The sequence below is a fragment of the Chiloscyllium plagiosum genome, chromosome 19, assembly GCF_004010195.1.
Source record: "Chiloscyllium plagiosum isolate BGI_BamShark_2017 chromosome 19, ASM401019v2, whole genome shotgun sequence".
In the NCBI taxonomy this organism is placed as follows: domain Eukaryota; kingdom Metazoa; phylum Chordata; class Chondrichthyes; order Orectolobiformes; family Hemiscylliidae; genus Chiloscyllium; species Chiloscyllium plagiosum.
The window spans coordinates 34,399,926-34,422,759 of record NC_057728.1 but is presented as its reverse complement, the minus strand read 5'-3'; the positions used below and the strand labels follow the sequence as shown (position 1 = coordinate 34,422,759).

Genomic DNA, 22,834 nt, shown 5'->3' with positions numbered 1-22,834 from the left:
ATATTCCCACATTTTGTTCCATCTGCTAATGTTTTGCCCACTCACTTAACTTATCTACTATATATCTCTTTGCAGATTCTTTTGTGTTCATCTCACAACCTGCTTTCCTGCCTAACTGCATTGCCATAAAATCTGACATTTGGTCCCTTCATCAAAGGAATTAATACAGATTGTAAACTGTTGAGGTCTCAACATTGATTCTTGTGGCACCTGATTAGTGCAGCATGCAACCTAAAATTGGTTTATTTATCCTGATTCTGTTACATGTTAGCCAGATAGTCGATGCTAATAATATTATGTCCAACACTGTGGGTTCCTATTTTATGTAATAAGCTTTCATGTGGAAGCTTAGTAAAGGCCTATTGAAAATCCAAATACACCACATTTAGTGGTCCCTCATTATCTGTCATTTTTACTACATCCTCAAAGAAACCACTATATTTGAAACATGATTTGCCTTTCACAATAATATGTTGGCTCAGTTTGATTGCATTATGGTTTTATAAATGTCCTATGACTACCTTCTTAATTATGGATTCCAGAATCTTTCAATGACAGATTTCATGCTAATTGGCCTATAGATTCTTGCTTTCTGTCTCCCTCCTTTCTTGAATATAAGCTTTACATTTCCAGTTTTACAATGTGTTGGAATCATTCCAGAATCCAGGGAATTTTGGAAGGTCATGGCCAATCCACCCACTGTCTCTGCAGCCACTTCTTTTAAGACCCAAGAATGCAGGACATCACATCTAGGGGATTGGTTAGAGTTTAGTCTCTACATTTTCCTAGCAATTTTTCTTAAGTGTTAGTGAATGTTTTGAAGTTCTCCCCTGTCATTTGCCTTTTGATTTTCCACGACTCTTGGCAATGCTTAGTGTCTTCTATTGTGAAGATAGATACAAAATACTCAAAAGGTGGAATCTTCCAGCAGTCTGTGCAATGTGGGATATGATGTGATTTGTGGCAGAATCATATGAGAAGATCCTTGAGGCTGATCCTGACGTCAGGAGTATCTCACTCCAAATTTTTTGCTTTTAATAAGCAACATGATGAGTTTCTTGCTAGGCAGCAATGAGTTACCAATTAAGGGGGATTATAGTTTGTTAAATACTTTGTTAAAGGCCTTTATTAATGCACAGCTTCCTAGGGCAGATAATGAGGAACCAACTGACATGCTATATTTGGATCTTCTGGTCCCTTATTATCCACCATAGGACCAGAAAATCCAAATATAGCACATCAGTTGGTTCCTCATTATCCACCCTTCTTTTTGTCATTGAGGGAATGTTCCCTGCAGAATGCTGACAGTGGAGGGCAGATGAAGATGTATTTGTTGCACTTACTGGGAGCAGTGGAAATGCCAAGGCTGGTAGAGTACAAGGTAGTGCCAAAGGGAACCTTTTTCTAGGAAGGGGGAGGAGTGAGGCCAGAAGTTTCAGAAATGGGTCGACAAGACAGAGGGCCCTGAGGGAAGAAATCCTCCAATGAGGATAAAGCAGGGTGTATTGGAAGACAATCATTACAGTCAGCTATTATGTACAAACATTTCTTTCACAGGCACATTACAATCTGTGTGGTTAAAGTTGTTATGAAGTCACAAAGAGCAACATGCTTTCAATAACATGTCATGCTTCAAGTGATCCACCAAGTAAAATGACATTAGAGACCTTCTTACACTCAGGTCATATGCTATGATACAGTTACAGAGTATGTCTTTTAAAGGAATACAGATATACTGTGTCTCTTAAAGGCATCCTTCCACATTGACTATAAGACATAACACAACAAAAATACTTCTGGAATCAAAGAACCAATGAGATGACACCAACTCCAACCAATCTCTAAGTAGGTGATGATCCTTTTAAATGTTCTGGCTGGTTTGGTTGGCTAGATGGCTAGTGTGTGTTGCAGAGTAATACTAATAGCACAGACTTGTGCCTGCTGTCTTTCTTTTCTCAATCGTAAAATCACAGCAGAAATTGTGGTTTGGTGGCACTCAAATAATTAAGGATGTACCTGGAGAAGAAAAGCCCTTTAAAAAAAGGGATAAGGAACAATTCTAGGTAAAACCATATGGTCAATTGGGCCTGCTCCACCATTCTATATGATCATGGCTAGTGGTGGGTTTCAGCTTCAATTTCTCTCCTGCTCGCCATGGTCCCTTGGTTCCCTCAGAGATATGACAAATGTAAGCTCAACCTTAAATATATTCAATAACGGGGCTTTCACAACCCTCTGGGATAGGGAACTCAAAAGATTCACAATCCTTTGTATGAAGAAATTTCTCCTCTCCATAATAGATGATCAGCTCCAAACTTTGAGACAGTGCCTCCATGTTCTACATTTTGCTGTCAGCAGAAACAGTGCCTTTCCTCAAAAAAATAAGCACAGAAGATACTAATTTCTCCCTCTTCATATTCTGTATGCATTTAAATTGAGGTTAAGCATATTTAAAGAGTAAGTAGTTTAAGTGAACCCATGGTTTTCTTTTGCAAATATAACTCTTTATAATATTGCATTTACTGTCTATGCAGTATCAAACTAGAGTGTGTGAATCAATCCCCTCTAAGGAGTCTTGCTGTTTACTTTCAGAAGCAAATTGGGTTGACTCCAGATCTATTTGGAAAATAGAAAATTCTGGAAATACCAGCAGGACTGTCGGGAGAGGAACAGACTGGGCTATTTCACCTCCTGCCCTACAATGCTGACAGCTTTCTCTTGACACTAATCCTACATCTTTTCAGATTTGTGGGAATGTTGCATCTTGTAAACTTTTCTGTCGCACTACACAGTGGTAATGTCTTTGAAACAATATATTTTCTTAATCCTAATTGAAAGCATTGCCAGAACGTTGCCTGCGCGGACGCTGTTCTAATGAAAGATCGTCGACCAGCGTGTCCCTCTCTCTCTCTCTCCAAATACTCAACCTGACCTGCTGAGCATTTGCAGCACCTTCGGTGAGCGAATACGTGATCGTATTTATGTTCAACAAAACAACTCAACTGAAGTAATGATTTCTCTGAAACGAGAATGCCTACTTTCCCAATAAAGTGACAAGGCAAGGATTAAGTTCCTTTTTGAGACTGGCTTTCCTTATATGCAGCAATGTCCCTTGCCCCTTCAATCTTTGCTCCTATGTTATCTGTGCAAAGAGGCTTGGCTCAGCTTCCTGCGCTGTGTGGAGCCAAAACACAACGCTGATGTCAAGAGGAGCAAATCTTCCTGAAGGCAGGCGAGCATAGTTTACAAGTCAGTGGAGCTATTAATAGGCCTGAGTTCTTTTACAATGTCAACTGTAACCAAAGCCGTTGTGTTAAAGTGTGTTTGCCTGAAATATCTACAGCCAGTAGTTGAGAGGTCTTGCTTCGGTAAACTTTAGACACACTAATGGAGTCGGCGGATAAAGTCCCCAACCAACATTTTGCAGTCAGTTTACTGGGTCTGCCAGCTGAAGATGATGTTTTTGCTGAGGACGAAGACGCGAATGAAATTTGGATCAAGCCAAAATCTTCTCCGCTTCCACGAAGACGGAGTTCTTCCTCAGACGAGGGCCCAGAACCTCCCCCGACCCCGAATCGAAAAGTTTCCTTTGCTGATGCATTTGGTCTTGAACTTGTGTCTGTCAGAGAATTTGACAAATGGGATTTGCCCACTGGCACACTGGGTGGGGAGCTGCCAGGTGATCGCTTACCCCTTGAGGAATGTCTTTTACTCCCGCTGTTTGAACTCCCGTTCTCCCCTGACGACCTGATGCAGAAACTTTACACCCAGAAAGTGGAACTGGAATCGACAGAGTTTCCTCCGGGAACGACCTGCATGAAGGGACTCATCCGTGTCTTGAACATATCGTATGCAAAGCTGGTGTATATCCGGATGACACTGAATCATTGGGAGAGTTACTATGACATTCTGGCTGATTATGTGGCTGATTCCTGTGATGGTGCGACTGACCAGTTTATATTCAAAATTTCACTGGTCCCCCCTTACCTTAAGGACGGGGCCAAAATCGAATTTGCAATTCGCTATGAAACGCCAGGTGCTGTTTACTGGGCAAACAACGATCATAAAAATTACGTGGTTTTATGCCACAAGAAAGGTGACCCCAACGCCAACGGAAAATCGCCAGAGGAACTCGATGATCGAAACTTAAAAAGCTGCCTAAAGACATCATACAGGTGAGGAGACTGGCAGTATGAGCCAATGTACAGCCCTGAAATATTGCGTCGGAAGGGTTAATCATGTTCACTGTTTCCGGGCTTTGTAGACTATCAGATTCCAAACAACAGGAAAATGTTTTCTGTATATCAGCACATTCGAATTAACAAAATCATTCTTCGCAATTAAAATTGTTTCGTCCTAACTGGGGATGGGATGCTCATTAATTAATTTGAAAAATCACGCAGAAAATATAATTATTCCTCTCAGTGATGATAATTCTACTTCCCGTGTTCTGACATGTCTTGCTGCGCTATCACTAATATGTTGAAAACGTTCCTTTGGCATCATTGCCCTTTTTAACTCTTGCCCCGATCAGACAGCACCTCAGTAAGGTCACGTGTGTGTCACTGACATAAACAGATTGGAGACAGCAATTCCAGTTTGACCTGTTATTGATACTGTGTTAGTTTAACTCAAAGTTGATAGCAGTGACAATGTTCAAATTGAGTTGGCCAGTGGCTGAAATTCTGCTCCTGATCACCATGGTCATTTCTGCTGGCTATGTGAACACCCATAGAAATAGGGCAAAAGAAGCTTGAGGCTTTAGCACTGTCCCATCAAAATCTGTATTCAACTAACAATATATACAAAGTAAAACAGGTTCCCTGGTCAACCAATTCATTTGCTGGTTTGGGGAACTTACCGTGCACAGACTGGGTTATGCTCCTTGCCTCCTATATTACCCTTTAAAAAGTTATTCATAGAGTGTAAAGTGATTTGGACAATTCTGAAAATGTGAAGGCAAGTTCATTACTTCTTCCTTTCAGAATAAAAGTGACAGAAAAGCAAATTGGATGGAAGTTGAATGATAACTGGTTCAAAGACATTAATTGCTGGGATTTTCTGACAATCATAAATAAGACTAATTTCCCTCTCAAAGACACAGAACTGCTTGACTGAATAATTGCCTTGTAATTTTCAACCAGCCATCCGTCTTCTTCTCTGCACTGATTGGAGAGTAGTTTCTACTGTGATAATGCATGCTGACAAAAAAAATCTGTAGACAGTAAGAAGACATAAAACCTATATTTCAAATTGTACCTTTCCTTATACTTGGTGTTTGAATATTTATATATAGGTTATTTGCTTAGACCAAAGGACATTGCTCAAAGGGTATGACCAATATACAGGATATCAGGGTATGCATTAGGTGGAAATGAAGTTATGTTGTCAGTGTCTTATTTACATTGGAGAAGCATGGGCTGAGGAGGGATACAATAAAGGTTTTAAAATGATGAGACATTGGGATATATCTGATTTGTTTGGCTATTTGAAACAGCAAGAGATGTTAACACTGGTAATCAAACATGCAGGGTTACTATTAGCTCAGAGATGAGTGGGAAGGCACTTTTATGGCCCAGGGACTTGGGGGAGAGAGATTTCTCTAAGTCATGCAGTTTTTAACATTACTGCATTCTTCCCTCTTTTCTAAGAGGGCTGTAGGTCTTTGGAATTCATTGCCACAAAGAGCAATGTGGGCACCGTTCTTGTGTATATTTAAAGCTAAGATAGATTTTTGATCAGTAGGAGAATCAAAGGTTCCAGGGAAAGGGCAGGAAAGTGGACAGGAGGAATGTTGGATCAGCCATGATCTTATTGAATAATGGAGCAGGCTCGAGGGGCTGAATAGCCTACTCCTGTACATATTTCTTGTGGTCTCATGCCTTTATTTAACAGTAGTTCTATTTTTAACCAGAGTTGACCAGGTTTCCCATTGTTCAACCATCAGACCAACACACAGCACCATCTGCTCATCTATCTTGCGAAAGCATAAACACAGATCACCAACCACCTCTCCCCCAACCCCAGTGATCGAATCCTTTCCATAATTGGAATCTTCCCCCTCCCCACTTAATCTGATTCCCTCTGCCATCAGCTCTCCTGACTACCATCATTTCCCCAATGATCACTCCCACCACTCCCACTACCAATGCCCTCCACTCCTGCCCTAATACACATTTGGTTTAGCTGAAAATCACTCTCATCAGTTTATCCAGTTTCCATTTGAAAGATCATAAATTAGTCTGCATATTCCAGGGAATATCATCTCAAGAAAACTTTTTCTGGTGTTGCATTTGCTTTGTCAGCCAATCATTGTAAATTGGTACCCTCTCATTCTCGATCCTTTCCCCAGTGGAACCAATTTATCTTTATTCACAATGCATGTATCCCTCATGAGTCTGAGCATTTCAATTCAATTTCCTTTCAACCTCTAGCACGGTGGCTCAGTGGTTAGCACTGCAGCCTCACAGCACCAGGAACCCAGGTTCAGTTCCAGCCTTGGGCGACTGTCTGTGTGGAGTTTGCACGTTCTCCCTGTGTCTGTGTGGGTTTCCTCCGGGTGCTCTGGTTTCCTCCCACAGTCCAAAGATGTGCAGGTCAGATGAATTGGCCATGCTAAATTGCCTATATTATTAGGTGCATTAGTCAGAGGGATACGGGCCTGGGTGGGTTATGCTTTAGAGAGTTGGTGTAGACTTGTTGGGCCGAAAGGCCTGCTTCCACATTGGAGGGAATCTTATCTAATCATATTCTCCCTTCTCCTGGGAAAATAATGCCAACTTCTCCAAACTGTCCACATAGTGGGAGTTCCTTATACATGGAACCATTCCTATGAGTCTTTCTGTGCCATTTCTGAATACTGTCCATTCTTCCTAAAACAAGACACCTAGAATTGGACACTATCCAACTGAGGCTTAACCAGATGTTTTTAAAGATGCATTGTAATTTCGTTGTTTTCAAGCACAATGCTTCTATTTATTAAATCCAAAATCCTGTATGTTCTAACATTATAACCATTCTGTCAACTATAATGATTTGTGAACATATTCTCCCAAGTGTCTCTTGTTCAGCATCCATTTTAGTATTCTATTCTTTGGCTTATATTGCCTTTTAATTTTCTTAAAAAAATGTATCACTTTACCTTATTTGTGTTAAATGTTATCAGTGACCGTAAGTCTACACATTATCTAGCCAACACCCTTTTTCATGCATAAGTTATGTTCACAATTCAGAATGTTTTATGTCATGTGCAAATTTTGACAGATTGTGTCTTGTACACTATGTTTAAACAATTAAAATATATCAAGAGAAATAGAAGTCCAAGTACTAATACATAGGGGATTCAACTATATACTTTTCTCTAGAAAAACAATCATTAACCTCCTTTGTATTTCTTGTCACTGTTCTGTTCAGCAAACTTTGTATCCACTCTGCCACTGTCTCTTTTACTCCAACAGGCCTATCATTTGACACTTTATCAAAGGTCCTTTGGAAGGTCATGTACATCACATTAAATGCTTCAGCCTTGTCAACCTTGCACTTCATCAAAAAAACTGAAAAATTGGTTAAATATGATTTGCTTTTAACAAATCCAGCTTTCTTTAATTAACCCACATATGTCCAAATGGCTGTTAGTTTTGTCCTGATCATTGTTTCTAATAGCTTTCCCACCATCAGTTAAATTAGCTGGTTTTTAGATGCTGTGAACTCGTGACATTCTTAATGATCTGAAACCACCTCTCTATTTCAGATATACCCTGTATTAGGATATTATGATCAATACCTCCATAAGTCTCACCTTTATTTCCATCTGCATCCTCAGATGCATTCCTTTTGGTACTGGTGACTCATCAACTTCAAGGAAAGCTAAACTTTTTAATATCTCATCTAATACCTCAACCACTATCTAATTCTCTGTGATTAAAGCAATACCTTCTTTGCTAAAGTTGCAAAGTATTCACTTAAGAGTTCAGCTGTGGTCTCTGTATTTATCTGTAGATCCCATTTTGCATAAATTCTGTTTTTGTCTCCAGTCAGCCTTCTCACATCCTTTAACTTTTACTGCTGACCTGCCTTTAAAATTTTGGATTCCCTTTAATGTTTGTGGCTGTTCTTTCCTCATTCACTTCCTTTTGTTTTTTAATTTCTCTTCTCAAGTTCCCACTCAGCCAACAGTCTGTTAATCAGCTAGCTGTGGCTGGGAAACCAACTGAAAAAAAGTAAAACAAAGAACTGCGCATTCTAGAGATCTGAAACAAATACTGAAATTGCTGGCAAAACTCAGCAGGTCTCTCAGCATCTGTGGGGAACAAGTAAAAACGTTTCAAGTCTGGTGATTCTTCAGTTGTGATGAGGAGTTACCGGACTCAAAATGTTAACTTTGCTATCTTCCTACAAATGCTTCTGGAGCAGGAAGTTTTTGACAGCAATTTTTGTTTTTGTCTGTGAAGAAAATTAAAGATGATGTCCAGATCTCAAAATAGCAATTGCCTTACCACTCCTGCCCCAATTTCTCCCTGCCTGAGAGCAAATATTTACTCATTTTGTGATTTAAAATTCCCTCCATTAAATGGGTTGGTATTTCTAAGGTTAAATGCTATTAAGCTTTCTTTTTAACAGCATTTTATCATCTTTGAAACAAACTTTAGAGAGATGTGATAGGAACAGTGATTAAAGTCATTTAAAAAGGGACCTTGACATGTTTCAGAAAAGAAAAAATTGCTTCATTGCTTTAAGCAGTGGCAACATTATTGTTAAATGAATGTAAGAATAGAGGAAGTAGGGCTACTGTTCGTATGGATGTTAAACACCACCACAAAATGGTTAGATTGAGTGTCAATTTCCATGTTGTAACTTCTATATAATTCTATGATTTCAGTAGAATTCTCATCGAATTCTTCTGAGCAGACAATTAGTTTTTATTCTCTTTAATTTTCAGCAGTGAGCATGATTAGAAGACTTATTTGAGTTAGGAAATTGAAAGACATGCAAATAAAAGAAAACATGTATGTGCTTTATATGTGATTACAGATCTGTGGCAGACAATAATACAATAACTGAAGACAAAACGTCTGCTAAATATTAAGTATATCTAAGTGAAAAAAGCTTTCTTCAAAAGAAAGTAAAAACATTTCCAATGCTGAAAGCAATTAAAGACATTTAAAATATGTAGAGTGAGTAATTACAATTCAACCTTATTGATTACTGTAATGTGTGAATTAACTGGCAAAGTCTAATATACATGTGTCAGTAAACCAGAAGAAAAATTGGCAAAATGGTCTAACATTTTTGGTAATCTGTTGATGTCTTTTTAGCCCAGCTTTTATCAATAAAAGTCAAGTCTAACTCCTTGTGATTTGAAACAACTTGCTTTAAGTCTTTTCTACTTCCATTTCATGTTCACATTTTAAATGGTGCATGAGTTCTCCTGTGCATAGAGTTAAAATAAATTTAAACATGAGAATTAAAATCACATCGGGAGCTTAATAAACAGCTGAGTATTGCTTGTAATCAAATGTTAGCCTTGAATCATGTAAGTGTAAATAACCAGATTTCTTTTCGAAAAGAGTGTTTTGGGATCCAGTTTATGGGTTATAGGATGTGTTTGAGGATTGTATATTTGTGAGGATAAGCTGTGTTTGAAGCTATGTTTCTCATAGCTCCCTACCAATGGGGTTTTCCTTATGTCAAGTCTCAGTAAATTATAGATTGATTGATTACTTGATTAATCAGTAACTCCAATCTCACTGCATCATGCAATCAACAGCATGTGAGATGGTGGACTGGATTCACTTTGGTCTTTCCAGATAAGAATTGCTATGTTTGAAAGTTCTTAGTAAAAGTTGCATTGTAATTTACTGCGGATGTAAATTTCTATACAATATATTAAAGGCCATGCAAAAAGTGCACTCTTCCTGCAAGTGTAGCACTTTCTTAGAATCAAAAATTTCTCATTACGTTATTATTATTTAATACTATTTTTAGCTCAATTTCTTTTACATGCCTATAGCTGACTCATTTTTCCTTCAAAGGTATTATAAGTTTATGCTAAATTATTTATAGTGTACTCACATTCCTTTCAGTGGATTGCTTGATATACAAATGAATTTCCTTTCAAGTAAATCTCTGTCATGTTTTTGGGTGAGGTAGAAATGTATTCACCTGGTATTCTAAAATCTCAAATTGTTTCTAAAAAAAAATCCAATTCCTTTCTACCGCCATTCATTTCCTTAAAAGTTATTAATTATTAACTGAGTTTTTTTTCCTAATTACTAACATTTAGAATATTAAAAACATGCCTTACCTTTAATGGAGCCATAATGGCCTCAAAATGTTAATAATAGTGATACAACAAGCTCCAATTTATAAGGGGCCTAATATTGGGCGTTAGAAGCATATGACTGTTTCTGAAGTCAGGTCACATTTGGGTGGAAAATAGGGTTCTAGGTGGAGAAATGAAACAGAAATTTGGCAGAGCCTGCAAATAATGACCTTCATTGTCCCGATGTTCAGTTAGAGCTACTTTTATGTATCACTGACTTGGCATCAGAGTAGATGTGAAAACAAGTTGAAGTGAGATGATGGATAAGTTGGAGCTGGGAATAGAATTCCTTAGTGTGTGCTGAGGTGCAAGTAGCAACATGGCCAATGAACTTTAAATGAAATCTGCTTTCATGACTGAAACAAATAATTTTTAGTAACCAAGCTTTTGGATGCCGTCTTAATTAAATACATAAATGTTATCAATTGAAGGAATGCAATAAATAAGTTTTTTTTGTTTACTGAGTTGACAATATTTGCCAAGGAACGTATCAGAAAATATTCACTTTAATTTCAGTGGTTTGTTTTAAGGACTTGGATGTTAAATGTCATCTGTTAATTATAGAAGGATTTAATGAGATTCTCATACAGTGATAATGTCCCCCACCTCTGGCTCAGGAGAACTGAGTTCAGATATGAGCAGAGATATCTTTGAGTAAGTTAACCTTTTTTAAATCACAGACAAATTTCATATAGTCAGCTTGTTCCTCAGGTTTGCGTTGTAGCTTACATCAATTTGTAACTAAGATGAAAGAATATTTTCGCTATATGCTGATGTTAAATCAAGGGATAAGCCCTCCTGCTTAATTGAAAACCAGAAACACGGAAAAGATTAATCTGTAAAACTTTGAGTGGCCAAGAACTATTTAAAGTAAAAACTTACAACTTTATTTCTGAAAGTATAAGAGAGAATAATTAACTCAACTATTTACATCTCCTTTCTCTAACCTATCTTTATCTTCTCTTCTATACTACTAGCCTGATAAAACACCCAATTAAGATTTACAGGAAAATTCAAATTTTTCTGTAAATTCGACCAGCCACTGGTTGAATCTTCTCTTTATCTTCGTCCGTAGATTGGCTCTCTAGGTCAGTGTTGAGGTTTTTCTCTGTGCAAACTCCTTCTCTAGACAGGTACCTCTCAGAGAGTTCTGACTAGCAGTCTATAACTGTTGGTTTGGTAGCAGTTCTTCTCCCAACTGTTCAATTTTCCCCAGTCTTATACCCCAAAAAACATCGGATTGTGTCATTGGCTTTTAAAATTGTCAGTATGCTCAATTCAAACTTGATTGGAATTTGGTATTTTTCAGGGTATAATTTAAGCTGACTGGCCTAATTCAAATCTTTTTTGTCCTTCCCAGGCAACTAGCTACCACAGTAGCTACAGCTCATGTTACACTGTGTCTTATTGAGAACACTTGGTGCTGTCACTGCTAGCTTTTAGTCTCTTAAAGGTATAGTACACCCACATCTTCATAATACTGAATTAATAGGGCTTTCTCAATTTTTTTTACATTAAATGTAAGCATTAAGACCTTACAGTTTATTGGAAGGGATCATTTGGCTCAATTAGCTGGACAGCTGTGTGCAATACAGAGTAAAGCTATCAGCGTGGGTTTAATTCCTATACCAGCTGTGGTGAGCCTTGGGTAAAATCACCATTAGTTATCTCTCTCAGTGGAGCCCAGCGGTTTGGAGGGACCATGGTGTCTTACCACTTAGGGACTAATTTGAAATGTTCAGTTCATTACTTTAATAATCCAAATTAACGTCAACATTTTAAAGGTGTGGTAGCCATTCTTCTTTGGGAATGATAGATGGATCATAGAAATCTACAGCAAAGAAAGAGGCCATTTGGCCCATCATGTTTGTGCGAGCACTTTGAAAGAGCAGTTTTACTTAGACCTGCTTTTTTGTCTGCAAATCTGCCAAAACCTCATGGTCAAACATCTATGCGACACCCTTCTAAAATTATTCAGGGAGCCAACGTCCAATACCTTTTCAGGTAGAGCATTCAGATCCTCACAACTCTCTAAATGAAAATAAATTCTAATTTCCTTGCTAAATCTGTTGTCAATATTTATGAATCTGTGACCTTAAGTTAATACCGATTACCCATTAACCATTTATTCACTATTTATTTCACCAAAATCTCTCACCATTTTGAAAGCATCTTTTAGTCCAGAGAACTCCACAGAATTGATTTCTGGGTTAGGGTTTACCTTATGGGGAGAATTTAGGCAGTTTAAGCCAATATCCATTGGAGTCAGAAGAAACACAATATCTGAAGGGGACTTCACAGGATAAGTTCTGAAAGGATGCTTCACCTTGTAGGAGAAATTGGATCTGGGGACAGAGTTAAGAATAAGTGGTCTCCTATTTAAAGTGAAGTTGAAGGACTTTTTCTCCCTGAGAGAGCCATAAGTCAGTGAAACTCACTTTCCCGGAGAATGGTGGAGGCAGGATCATTGAGTGTCAGAGGGAGATTGATTCCTTTGTTAGTCAAAAATCTGTGGATATTGAGTGTCAGCAGGAAAGTGGATTTGAGGGACAATCAGATCAGCCATGATCTTTTTTGAACGGTGGACCAACAATCTAGATTAAATTCCCTACAGTGTGGAAACAGGCCCTTCAGCCCAACCAGTCCACACCGATCCTCCAAAGAGCAACCCACCCAGATCCATTTCCTTCTGACTAATGCATCTAACCAAGGGCAATTTAGCATAGCCAATTCACCTGACTTACACATCTTTGGACTGTGGGAGGAAACTGGAGCACCCGGAGGAAACCCACGCAGAGAATGTGCAAACTCCACGTAGACAGTCGCCCGAAGCTGGGATCGAACCTGGGATCCTGGTGTAGTGAGGCAGCACTGCTAACTACTGAGCCACCATACCACCCCACTTCTGTTCCTATTTGGTGTGTATTCATTAAGCCACGTTTCACAGAGATCAATCCTGGCTTTTCCAAACACTCCATATAACTTAAATCTTTATCGCATCTTGTTGGACAGAAAATAGAAAGTAGTAATACAAGGGTCATTTCTGATTTGACAATCTATAACTAGCAGCATCTGCGCTTGGATGTCTGCTACTTACCATTTATACCTATGACTTGAATGAGAGAGTAGGTGTAACATATCCAGGTTTACAGACAATACAAAGTTATGTGGGAAAGTTTGCTAAGAGAAGGATACAAAGGGACTGCGAAAGAATATACTCAATTTAAATTATTGGGCAAGAACATAGCAATTGGGATATCATTTGGGGCAATTGTGCATTAATTCATTTTGGATGAAAAATAGAAAAGCAGAATTTTGGGTTAGCTTTTGTTACAAAAGGACTGAAGTATAGATGTAAAGAGTCTTACTATAATTGTTTAGAGCCATGCTGAGACCACTTATGTCGTTTTGGTATCATCTTACCAAAAGAAGGATTAAACTTGTCTAAGAGGAAGCACTATAAGGATTCACTAGACTGATTACTAGAATGATGGAATTGTCATATAAGGTGAGATCACATAGACTAGGCCTTGAGTTTCAAAGGTTGAGAGGTGATCTCATTAAAAATTATAACATTTTAAAGGGGCACAAGCTAAATACTAGGGGTTTGTGTCCCCTAACATGAGGATGAAGAACAATGGGAACACAGTTTCAGAATAACATGTCAACCATTTAGGACTGACACAAAGAAACATATTTTAATACATTGATTGTATGTTTTTGCAATTTGTTACACTAGACACCTGTGAGTGCTTAGTTTTTGAGTGCATATGTATGTCACCATTAAGAGAAATAAGTTCTGGGACTCAGCAAGATGGCGGCGATTCTGTGGAGCTGCTATGGACAGCTCTGCCTAACAGACAAGGCACACCGGTGTTATTTGCCATCCCTGGCCAACTTATGTGGTGAAAATATTAGTTTAAAACCTTACAGAACACATATTTGTTAATATTTGGGAGTGGGAAGGATGCCAAAGGGAAAAGGAGCAAGCAAACAGCAGCAGGGAGGACACTCCCCTGCAACACCTGCAACACCAGAGCTGCAGCAGCAGCAGCCTCTCCTGAACCCCTCACCCCCCCCTCCCCGCCGGGGACCTGACAGACTCTCAGGAATTGGCTGCGGTGATGGAGAGACTTACCTTGAAAGTTACGGCTGCGATTGAGGAAATCCATGGGGAGATTCGTGCTCAGGTCCAACCTATTGCATCCATGCTGCAGAAGCATGAACAGGAGATCCAGGGCCTCGGGGAGAGGCTGGAGGAGGTGGAGGGTCGAACTAAGGCCTCGGAAGCTGCGATGGAGTCCTCATCCAGTCGGATCCAGGTGCTGGAGCGAGAGGTGCAGGCCTTGCGAGACCATATCGACGACCTCGAAAATCAAGGTCAGAGGATAAATCTCCAAATTGTCGGGCTCCCTGAAGGTGAGCAGCCAGTCAGCTTCTTTGAAAACTGGCTGCCGAAGTTTTTGGGCCTTCACATCGAGTCCAGCAGGCTTCAGATTGAAAGGGTATATTGGGTTACAGTGCACAGGTCAGGGCCAGTGCAGCCTCCCCGCCCGATCCTAGTGCACCTCCACTCATATAAGGACAAGCAAAAAGTCATAGAAGCTTCCAGATCCCTGAGAAAAGATCCACAGGCGCTGCTGTACAAAGGGTCAAAAATCATGTTTTTCCAGGATTTTTCAGCAGCTGTAATCCGAAAGAGGAAGTCCTTTCATGAAGTTAAAAAGATGCTGAGGAACCTGGGCATCCAGTACTCCATGAGATACCCCGCAGTACTTTGTTTCAGTCACGAGGACTCAGTTTATGCATTTGACTCGGTGGATAAGGCTAAAACTTTGTGGACACTTTAAAATAGACGGATTGGCCTGAAGAATATGGTTAATGTTTGTTCTCTTTTCTATTTTTCCCCATGTTTTCTCTTCCTTTTTTTATTCCTTTCTTTCTCCCTAATAATTTCCTTTTTGGGAAGGAGGGAAAAGACTTTGGAATAAGTTGTTCCTTTTTTTAATAACTGGATTTTCTGATGGGAAATTTTGTGGATGGTCTTTGTTGTCTCTCCCCCTTTTTTTTGTTTGTTCTGCTTCTCTTTCAGTCACAAGTAGGGGTGTCATGAAGCCATGGATGGGTGAAGTGCTCATCCTGACTTTGTCTTTTGATTTAAGGATCATCTCCTTATTTTTTTCGGGCCTAAGGCTGGGGCACAGTCCAGGTTTGAAGGAGCTGTGAAAGAGGGGATGGGTAGGATGAGTGTCCCCTATGGGCAGGGGAAAGAGTCTTCCATTCAAGGTTCTATTGTTGGTTTTCTTTGTAGTTTTTTGGTAATAATAGTGGTTTATAGTTATGGTAGAGTAGTTTTTGTATATATAGTTTTTCTATTCTATGAGTCTTTATTTAATTATGCTCAGTGCTTTGTAAGCAGGGTTCTCTCTCAGAGGGGTTCAAGGGTGTCTGAAAGAGGATATGGCGAAGTGTGTTATTAAATGGTGCACCTGGAACATTAAGGGAAGTCATTCACCTATTAAAAGGAAAAAGTGCTTTCTAGCCTTAAGAGGGAAAGGGTTGATATCTCTTTGTTGCAGGAAACCCATCTTGATGATGGGGAACACCTGAAACTACAACAGGGGGGTTATGACTGGGTATTCTTTTCATCCTTTACGACTAAAAGTAGGGGAGTGGTGGTACTTATCCAGAAAAACTTCCGTTCACCATTATTAGAGCAGGTGAAAAATGAGCAGGGGTGGCTTGTGATACTTAAAGCCCTGATACATGGGGAGGTATATGGCATTTTAAACATCTACTGTTCTCCCGAGCATTCCCCTAACTTTTTGATTAGTGCTTTCTCTAAGTTGAGTGCTTTGGAACATGACACATTATTATAGGGGGGGGATTTTAATTGTCTTTGGGATCCGACAGTGGACAGGATGCCTTGTGGGCCCCCAACTATTTCTTCGCAGGCCAAGCAGGTGGTTGACTTATGTGAGGAGTTGGGGCTGGTGGATATTTGGAGATGTCTTCACCCTACCGGCAGGGACTTCACATTTTTTTCAAACCCACATAAATGTCACACGAGGATTGACTTCTTTCTGGCTCCCTTGGCCCTTCTGGGTTCGATTATGAGTTGTAAAATTGGGAATATAGCTATCTCTGATCACGCGGCAGTATATTTGGAGTTTAAGGCCAAAAGTGAAGGGCTAGGTTTGCGGCACTGGCATTTGGACCCCTTTTTCCTTAAGGATTCCAAATTTGTGGAATACTTTTTGAAGGAGTTTCAGGAATTCTTGACTATCAACTCAGCCACAGCTAGTAGTCCGTCCATGCTATGGGAGACTGCTAAGGCCTTTGCTAGGGGGTTAGCTGTTTCAGGAAACGGCAGAAGGAGGAACAGCAGTGTCTACTTGAGATGCGGTTGAAAGCCGCGGAGGCAGCACATTTTGCGCGGCCTTCGGTGACTAAGCTACAGTGGATCACGGCCCTTCGGGCTGCCTTGAATTCAATGCTGACACAAAACGCAAAGAAAGAACTTGCTTTTGCTAGACAGAGGCTGTTCGAATATGGGGATAGGCCAGGGAAGTATTTAGCATACCTGTAAGAACCTGGACCTCCCAGGGGTAACCTTGGAACAGGCCTCTCTCCTTAATGACCCCTTGACAGTTCAGGAAATACAGGAGGCAGCTCGGCAACTTCAGAGTGGGAAAGCACCTGGCCCTGATGGTCTCCTGGGTGAGTTTTATAAGGAGTTTATAGGGATTCTGTCAGGGCCAATGCTGGAGATGTACAATCACTCCACATGCATGAATGCCTACCACCATCTTTTGAGAGAAGCTAATATTTCCTTAATTCTTAAGAAGGGGAAGGTTCCTGAGGATTGTGCCTCATACAGGCCCGTCTCTCTATTAAATTCAGATTTCAAGATTCTGTCCAAGATCCTGGCACTGAGATTGGAAAGGGTGTTGCCCCATATTATTAGAGAGGGCCAGACAGGCTTTATAAGGGGCCGTAGGTCCTCTAATAATATTAGAGGGTTGCTGAATGTGGTCCAAGTTTGTCAGCAACAATTGATTCAGGGTTTGGTGATTTCCTTAGATGCAGAGAAAGCATTTGACCAGGTGGAATACCCATATATTTTTTATGTCTTAAAACAGTTTGTGTTTGGTGGTGTCTTTGCTCGGTGAGTGGAGGTTTTATATCGCCACCCTCTGGCCGCGGTTATCACCAATGGGGTGAAGTCTGGGAATTTTGCGATTGGCAAGGCTGCCCCCTCTCACCATTCTTGTTTACATTGGTGATAGAGCCGCTGGTAGAGGCTATTCATCAGAACATCCACATAACCACTACAGAGGTGGGATCGAGGGCACACAAGATTGTACTGTACGCGGATGATGTCCTTCTGCTTTTATCGAACCCAATCACTTCCCTACCCCATTTGATACAATGTATCACTTCATTTGGGGCTATTTCAGGATATAAGATTAACTTTGCAAAATCGGAGGCTATGCCTTTGTGGAACCTTAAGGATGTGCCAGAAGTTGAAGGTGGCTCTAAGTTCCCGTTTAAGTGGTCACAGGCAGGATTCCGATACCTAGGCATTTTTATTACCTCCAAGTTTGATCTGTTATTTCAGACTAACTTTGCTCACTTGCTCGACAATATTAGGCGAGATCTCCAGAGATGGGAGGCTCTTCCAATTTCATGGCTGGGCCGAAAATCTCTCATTAAGATGAATGTTCTTCCTCGTTGCTTTATCCCATGTGTATGCTCCCTATAATGTTTCCCAGGTCAACGTTGCGGAAGCTTATGGGGTGGTTTGGTTCCTTTGTCTGGCATCGTGGGCGGCCCCTCATCAAACTTATTAAATTGCAGTTGCCTCATGGAGGGGGAGGAGTTGATTTCCCAGACATCAGGAGGTATCAATTGAGTTCCCTGCTGTCCTTTGTCAGTGATTGGGTAGGTAATGATCCAAACTCAATATGGCTGGATATTGAGGCCTCCCAAGTAAAGTGCCCTCTTATTAACCTTTTGTTCATGGATAAGATGAGGACAGTTATGGACCACTGCCGGAACCCCATTGTCATTAGTACAGAGAGAGGAGTTTCTAGGTTGGGAGACTTGTTTGAGGGGGAGGTTATGATGTCTTTTCAGCAACTGAGCCGCAAATTCGGGTTGCCCAGCAGAGACCTTTTCCGTTTTTTCAGGTTAGGGATTTCATCCAGAAGAAGACTACATTTCTCACTAAGCCATATAAGCCCGATACAGAGAGGTTGTTGCTACGCTCCACAAGCACCCTTTCGGTTAGTGCCCTCTATCGCCTGCTGGGTGGCAGGGCCTGGCAGGATATTAACCGGTTATGTGAGGTCTGGGAGCAAGAGCTGGGAGTGGAGATCTCTTCTGAAACATGGGAGAACATATGGGAGAATACTCAAAAGATCTCAATCTGTAATAGGACATGCGCTACTCAGTTAAAAGTTCTGCACAGGGCTCATCTGGCACCAGACTGTCTGGCGAAGTTTAAATAAGGGGCATCTTCAGTGTGCCCCAAATGTAAAATAAGTGTAGGTACTCTTACCCATTGCTTCTGGACATGCCACAGGCTCCATGTTTATTGGAGCGTTGTAGCGGGAGAGATAGGGAGGATATTGAGGACTGAAGTCAAAGTAGACCCGATATCTCTCCTCTTAGGTCTTCCACATTTACCATCTTTAGACGGGCATGGGAAGAAACTATTTAATATTCTTGCATACTGTGCACGGAAGATTATTCTGATGAATTGGATGTCTGAGAACCCGCTTGCTGGGATGGCAGAAATTAATTATGGAGCACATTCCCTTGGACTTTTTCACAAACATGGTGCACCACACAACAGACAATTTTTATAAGACATGGCAGCCCTACTTGAGTTATTTGAATATAGATTTATCGGTTATCTTAACTAGGGCATTTGTTTAACCAGGATGATTAGATTTGTCAAGTCCTGGGCCCTGGAGGGGGTCTCCCGAGTTAATACGGGTATGCATACAATGCTCCCGTTCCTTTGTTTGGGAGCCTTGCGGCAAGCATAGCTGTTCTGTATCTTGTGTGTTTTTTTGGTTTTTTTCTTTTCTTTTTGGTGTTGCTTTGCACAGTGTTAGGGTTTGCTTTGTATTATAGAGTAGGTTAGTAGTTAGTAGATAGTAGTTGTATTGTAATTTGTGTTTTTTTTCTTTTTATTATACTGATATTTGTGATTGATTATTTTTTGAAATAATTTTATATGTTTGTAAAGTTTAAAAAAATAGCTAATAAATATATTTACAAAACAAAAGAGAAATAAGTTCTGGAAAATGTGCAAGAAGGTAGAGCACTGGATTAGCCATGATCAACCGAGTAGTGGAGCTCCCTTGAAGGGCTGAATAGCTGATTCCTGCTGCTATGTCTTCCTTTCTTTTGACCTTATTCCTGGTGATATCCTGGCACACATCTTCTACATTTTGTGAATGCCTTTACATTTGTTCTGAAGTGGAATTACCAGAATTGGGCATAATACCTCCAGCTGTGGTCTCATCAGTGATTTTTAAGGTCCTCCTGCAATGTTAGCATTTATATTGTATTCCTCTGTTTATAAACCAAAGTGCTCATATGCCTTTTTCACCTCAATCTGCTCTAATAATATTAAGGATGTGTATGGAATTAGCAGTGTCTCTTTGCTCATCTACACTTTTCAAAAACATACTGTTCCTAGTCTGTTGTGTTTTCATTTTAGTCCAAAGTGTATCACTTCACACTTGTCCACTTTGAACTCCATTGGACATACTTCTGTCCATTTTATCATTCTATGCCATTCTAAAGTCTGTAACCATCCTCATTATGATTGATTTTGTTAAGTTTAATATCATCTACAAACTTTATAAAATTAATTTATACCTCAAACCCTGGGCGATTTACGAAAACGAGTAATGGGCCCAAAACTAATTGTTTGGAACACCATTGCAAACATCCTCTGGAAAAGATCTATCTACATCTTCCCTTTTCTTCCCCTTATTGAGCTAAATTTACATCAATACCATAATTGCTCTCCTGAATTCCATATGCTTCCACTTCTTAATAAGCCTTCTGTGTGGCACTTTATAAATGCCATCCAAAGTTCTAAATCTGCATCATCTTCCACATTGCTGTCAGAAACTTTGTCACCTCAAAGAATTCAGTCAAGTTAATTGGTGAGAAATTACAGTTAACAAATCCATGTTGGCTTTCCTTGATTAACACATGCCTTTCCAAATAGAAGTTAATTTCATTCCAGATAATGGTTTCAGTAACTTTCCCACCCAACCACCGAGGAATGAAGGATTCTAACCAATTCCGCTGATATTTTTACCTTTGCTTCTTTCAGCAATTTATGATTAGAATGCATTCCAACTGCATCCTTTTGGTGTATCCTTAATATTAATATGCTGATCATAACTTCAGCCAAGAGTGTGGTGCTGGAAAAGCACAGCCAGTCAGGCAGCATCTGAGGAGCAGGAAAACGATGTTTCGGACAAAAGCCCTTCATTAGGAATGATCATAACTTCAGTCTCCTTTAGCATAACTTTCACATCATCTGCTCTCTTTGTATATACCTAATTTAATACTTTTATCGTGTCCTTTGCCTCTACATAACAACTTTTGTGTATTTTCTCTGGCAAAATCGCCTACATTTTAAATGGTTACAAAAATGTTTTGCAGCTCAATTTAATGTTGTCTGCTAATTGTTTCTCATAGTGACCCTTTGTTTCCTCTAGACACATCTACAATTTCCTCTTGTACTTTCAATTAAACTTCCTCCTGTATGTTCTTACTTCACCTTCCTGGTTACTAATTGAATTTTGCTCACGACATTTGGCACAAGCCTCACTTTTGTGTTTTAACTTTGGTTTTTATTTCCTTTGTCATCGGGGCTTATTACATTTGGATACTCTAGCATTTAAATTTCCAAGGAAGATGCATTCTATCTGAATTGTTTATTTCCTGAATGCTTTACCATGAAATTGTTTTTTCCAACCTATTTGTGGTAGGCTTCCTAACTTGAAAGTAGCATTTCTCCAATTGAACACTTCGTATTAGATATAGCTGTCCATAATTACTTTATGTCAAATTATGTTGTGGACACCATTCGCTATATGATCTCTCATTTCAGCATTTCAACTTGATTTCACAGGACCGAACCAAAATTTAGTTCCAGAAATCTCCAATGCCGTGCATTTTTATGTATACCTTATTCTGGTTTTGTTTCTGCATTCTGCCACAAACGTTGGTATATTTGTTTTTTTTTAAATGTTATTATTTTGTCTCTCAAGAAATGATTAGCTCCAATAGAATTATAAACATTGTCCTCTCTGATTTTATCCAATTTATGTTTTCCTTCACATTCCTATATCATTGCCAAGATATATTCTTGGCTTTCTGCTAATTCACATCTAAATGCTGTTACTCAATGACGTTATCTGAAAGCTGGCAATTCCCAGGACTACCTCAGCATCACCTCTTTTGACCCCTCAACGTAATTGTCAGGTTGTTTTTCTGACATCTATTAGTGGGTGAGCGTAAATGTTCTCCAACGAATTAGGAATACTGAAGCCACCATCTTTGTGCCCTGCCACAAAATCTGTTGACTTGCTCCTTACACCATCCTTCCTCCTGGTAAATCTCTGAGACTGAACTAGACTTTGGCGAATCTGGAGCCTTTTAGCTCAGGATGAGATTCAAATCCACACCATCTCTGGGAGCCTATAATGCCCTGCCTCAGCTCATTTGCTGCTGAAACCCTCATCTAAACTTCTGGTAAATCTAAACTTGACAGTCCTGCTGTTCTCCTCTTCCTTTGTAAATTTAAGGTTCCTATGGCATTCGACTGACCACTCCCAAGCTTCATAGCACATAGAGTTATTGTGACAATTGTGACAAGAATGTGCAGCAAAATCTGTACTGCTGACTGTAAGCTAACTTGAACCAAGTCCCAGTCACTATCGCCTTTGTGTTCACAAGTTGACATGGGCTCTTGCTTAAGCAATAGTCTCAATTCTGAAATTATCACCTTGGCCTTCAAAACCCTCAGTGACCTTTTTAAATATGTGGACTACAGCCTGATTCCTCCCCTCTCCACAGTGAACACAATACTCTCGCCCCCATACCTGTTGATTGCACCGAGAAGCTCTCACCAGTATTCTCTGTTAGACAGTCTCAGATGGCCCATCCTTCTACTGTTTCCATGCCAGCCATGTTCTGTCACTTCCATATGACGTTCTGACACCACATGCTGCCTTAATAGTTTCCGAAAGACACTATTTCCTTGCAGCTGTCTTAAATCAGTGACGGAGGACAGTTAATGGATGATCCCTCAGCGAGTCTGTGTGTAGCCAAATGAGTTTTATGTAATATAGTGATCAGGGCAAATAGGGAAGTTTAAATCTTGTCAAAATTAGAGTGATGCTGGAAAAGCTTAGCAGGTCAGGCAGCATCCGAGGAGCAGGTAAATCGATGTTTCAGGCATAAGCCCTTCAT

The 22,834-nt window shown here is 39.9% G+C and overlaps 1 protein-coding gene across 1 annotated transcript in view; it reads left to right on the top strand.

Annotated features, from left to right (window-relative positions):
• Positions 1–1,335: 1,335 nt before the first annotated feature.
• Positions 1,336–22,834, top strand: part of ppp1r3ab (protein phosphatase 1, regulatory subunit 3Ab) — a 58,094-nt gene continuing 36,595 nt past the window's right edge. The window contains exon 1 of the mRNA XM_043709539.1: positions 1,336–4,175. Coding sequence (XP_043565474.1) covers positions 3,388–4,175 — 788 coding nt within the window. The 5' untranslated portion in view covers positions 1,336–3,387. The remainder of the gene's footprint in view (positions 4,176–22,834) is intronic.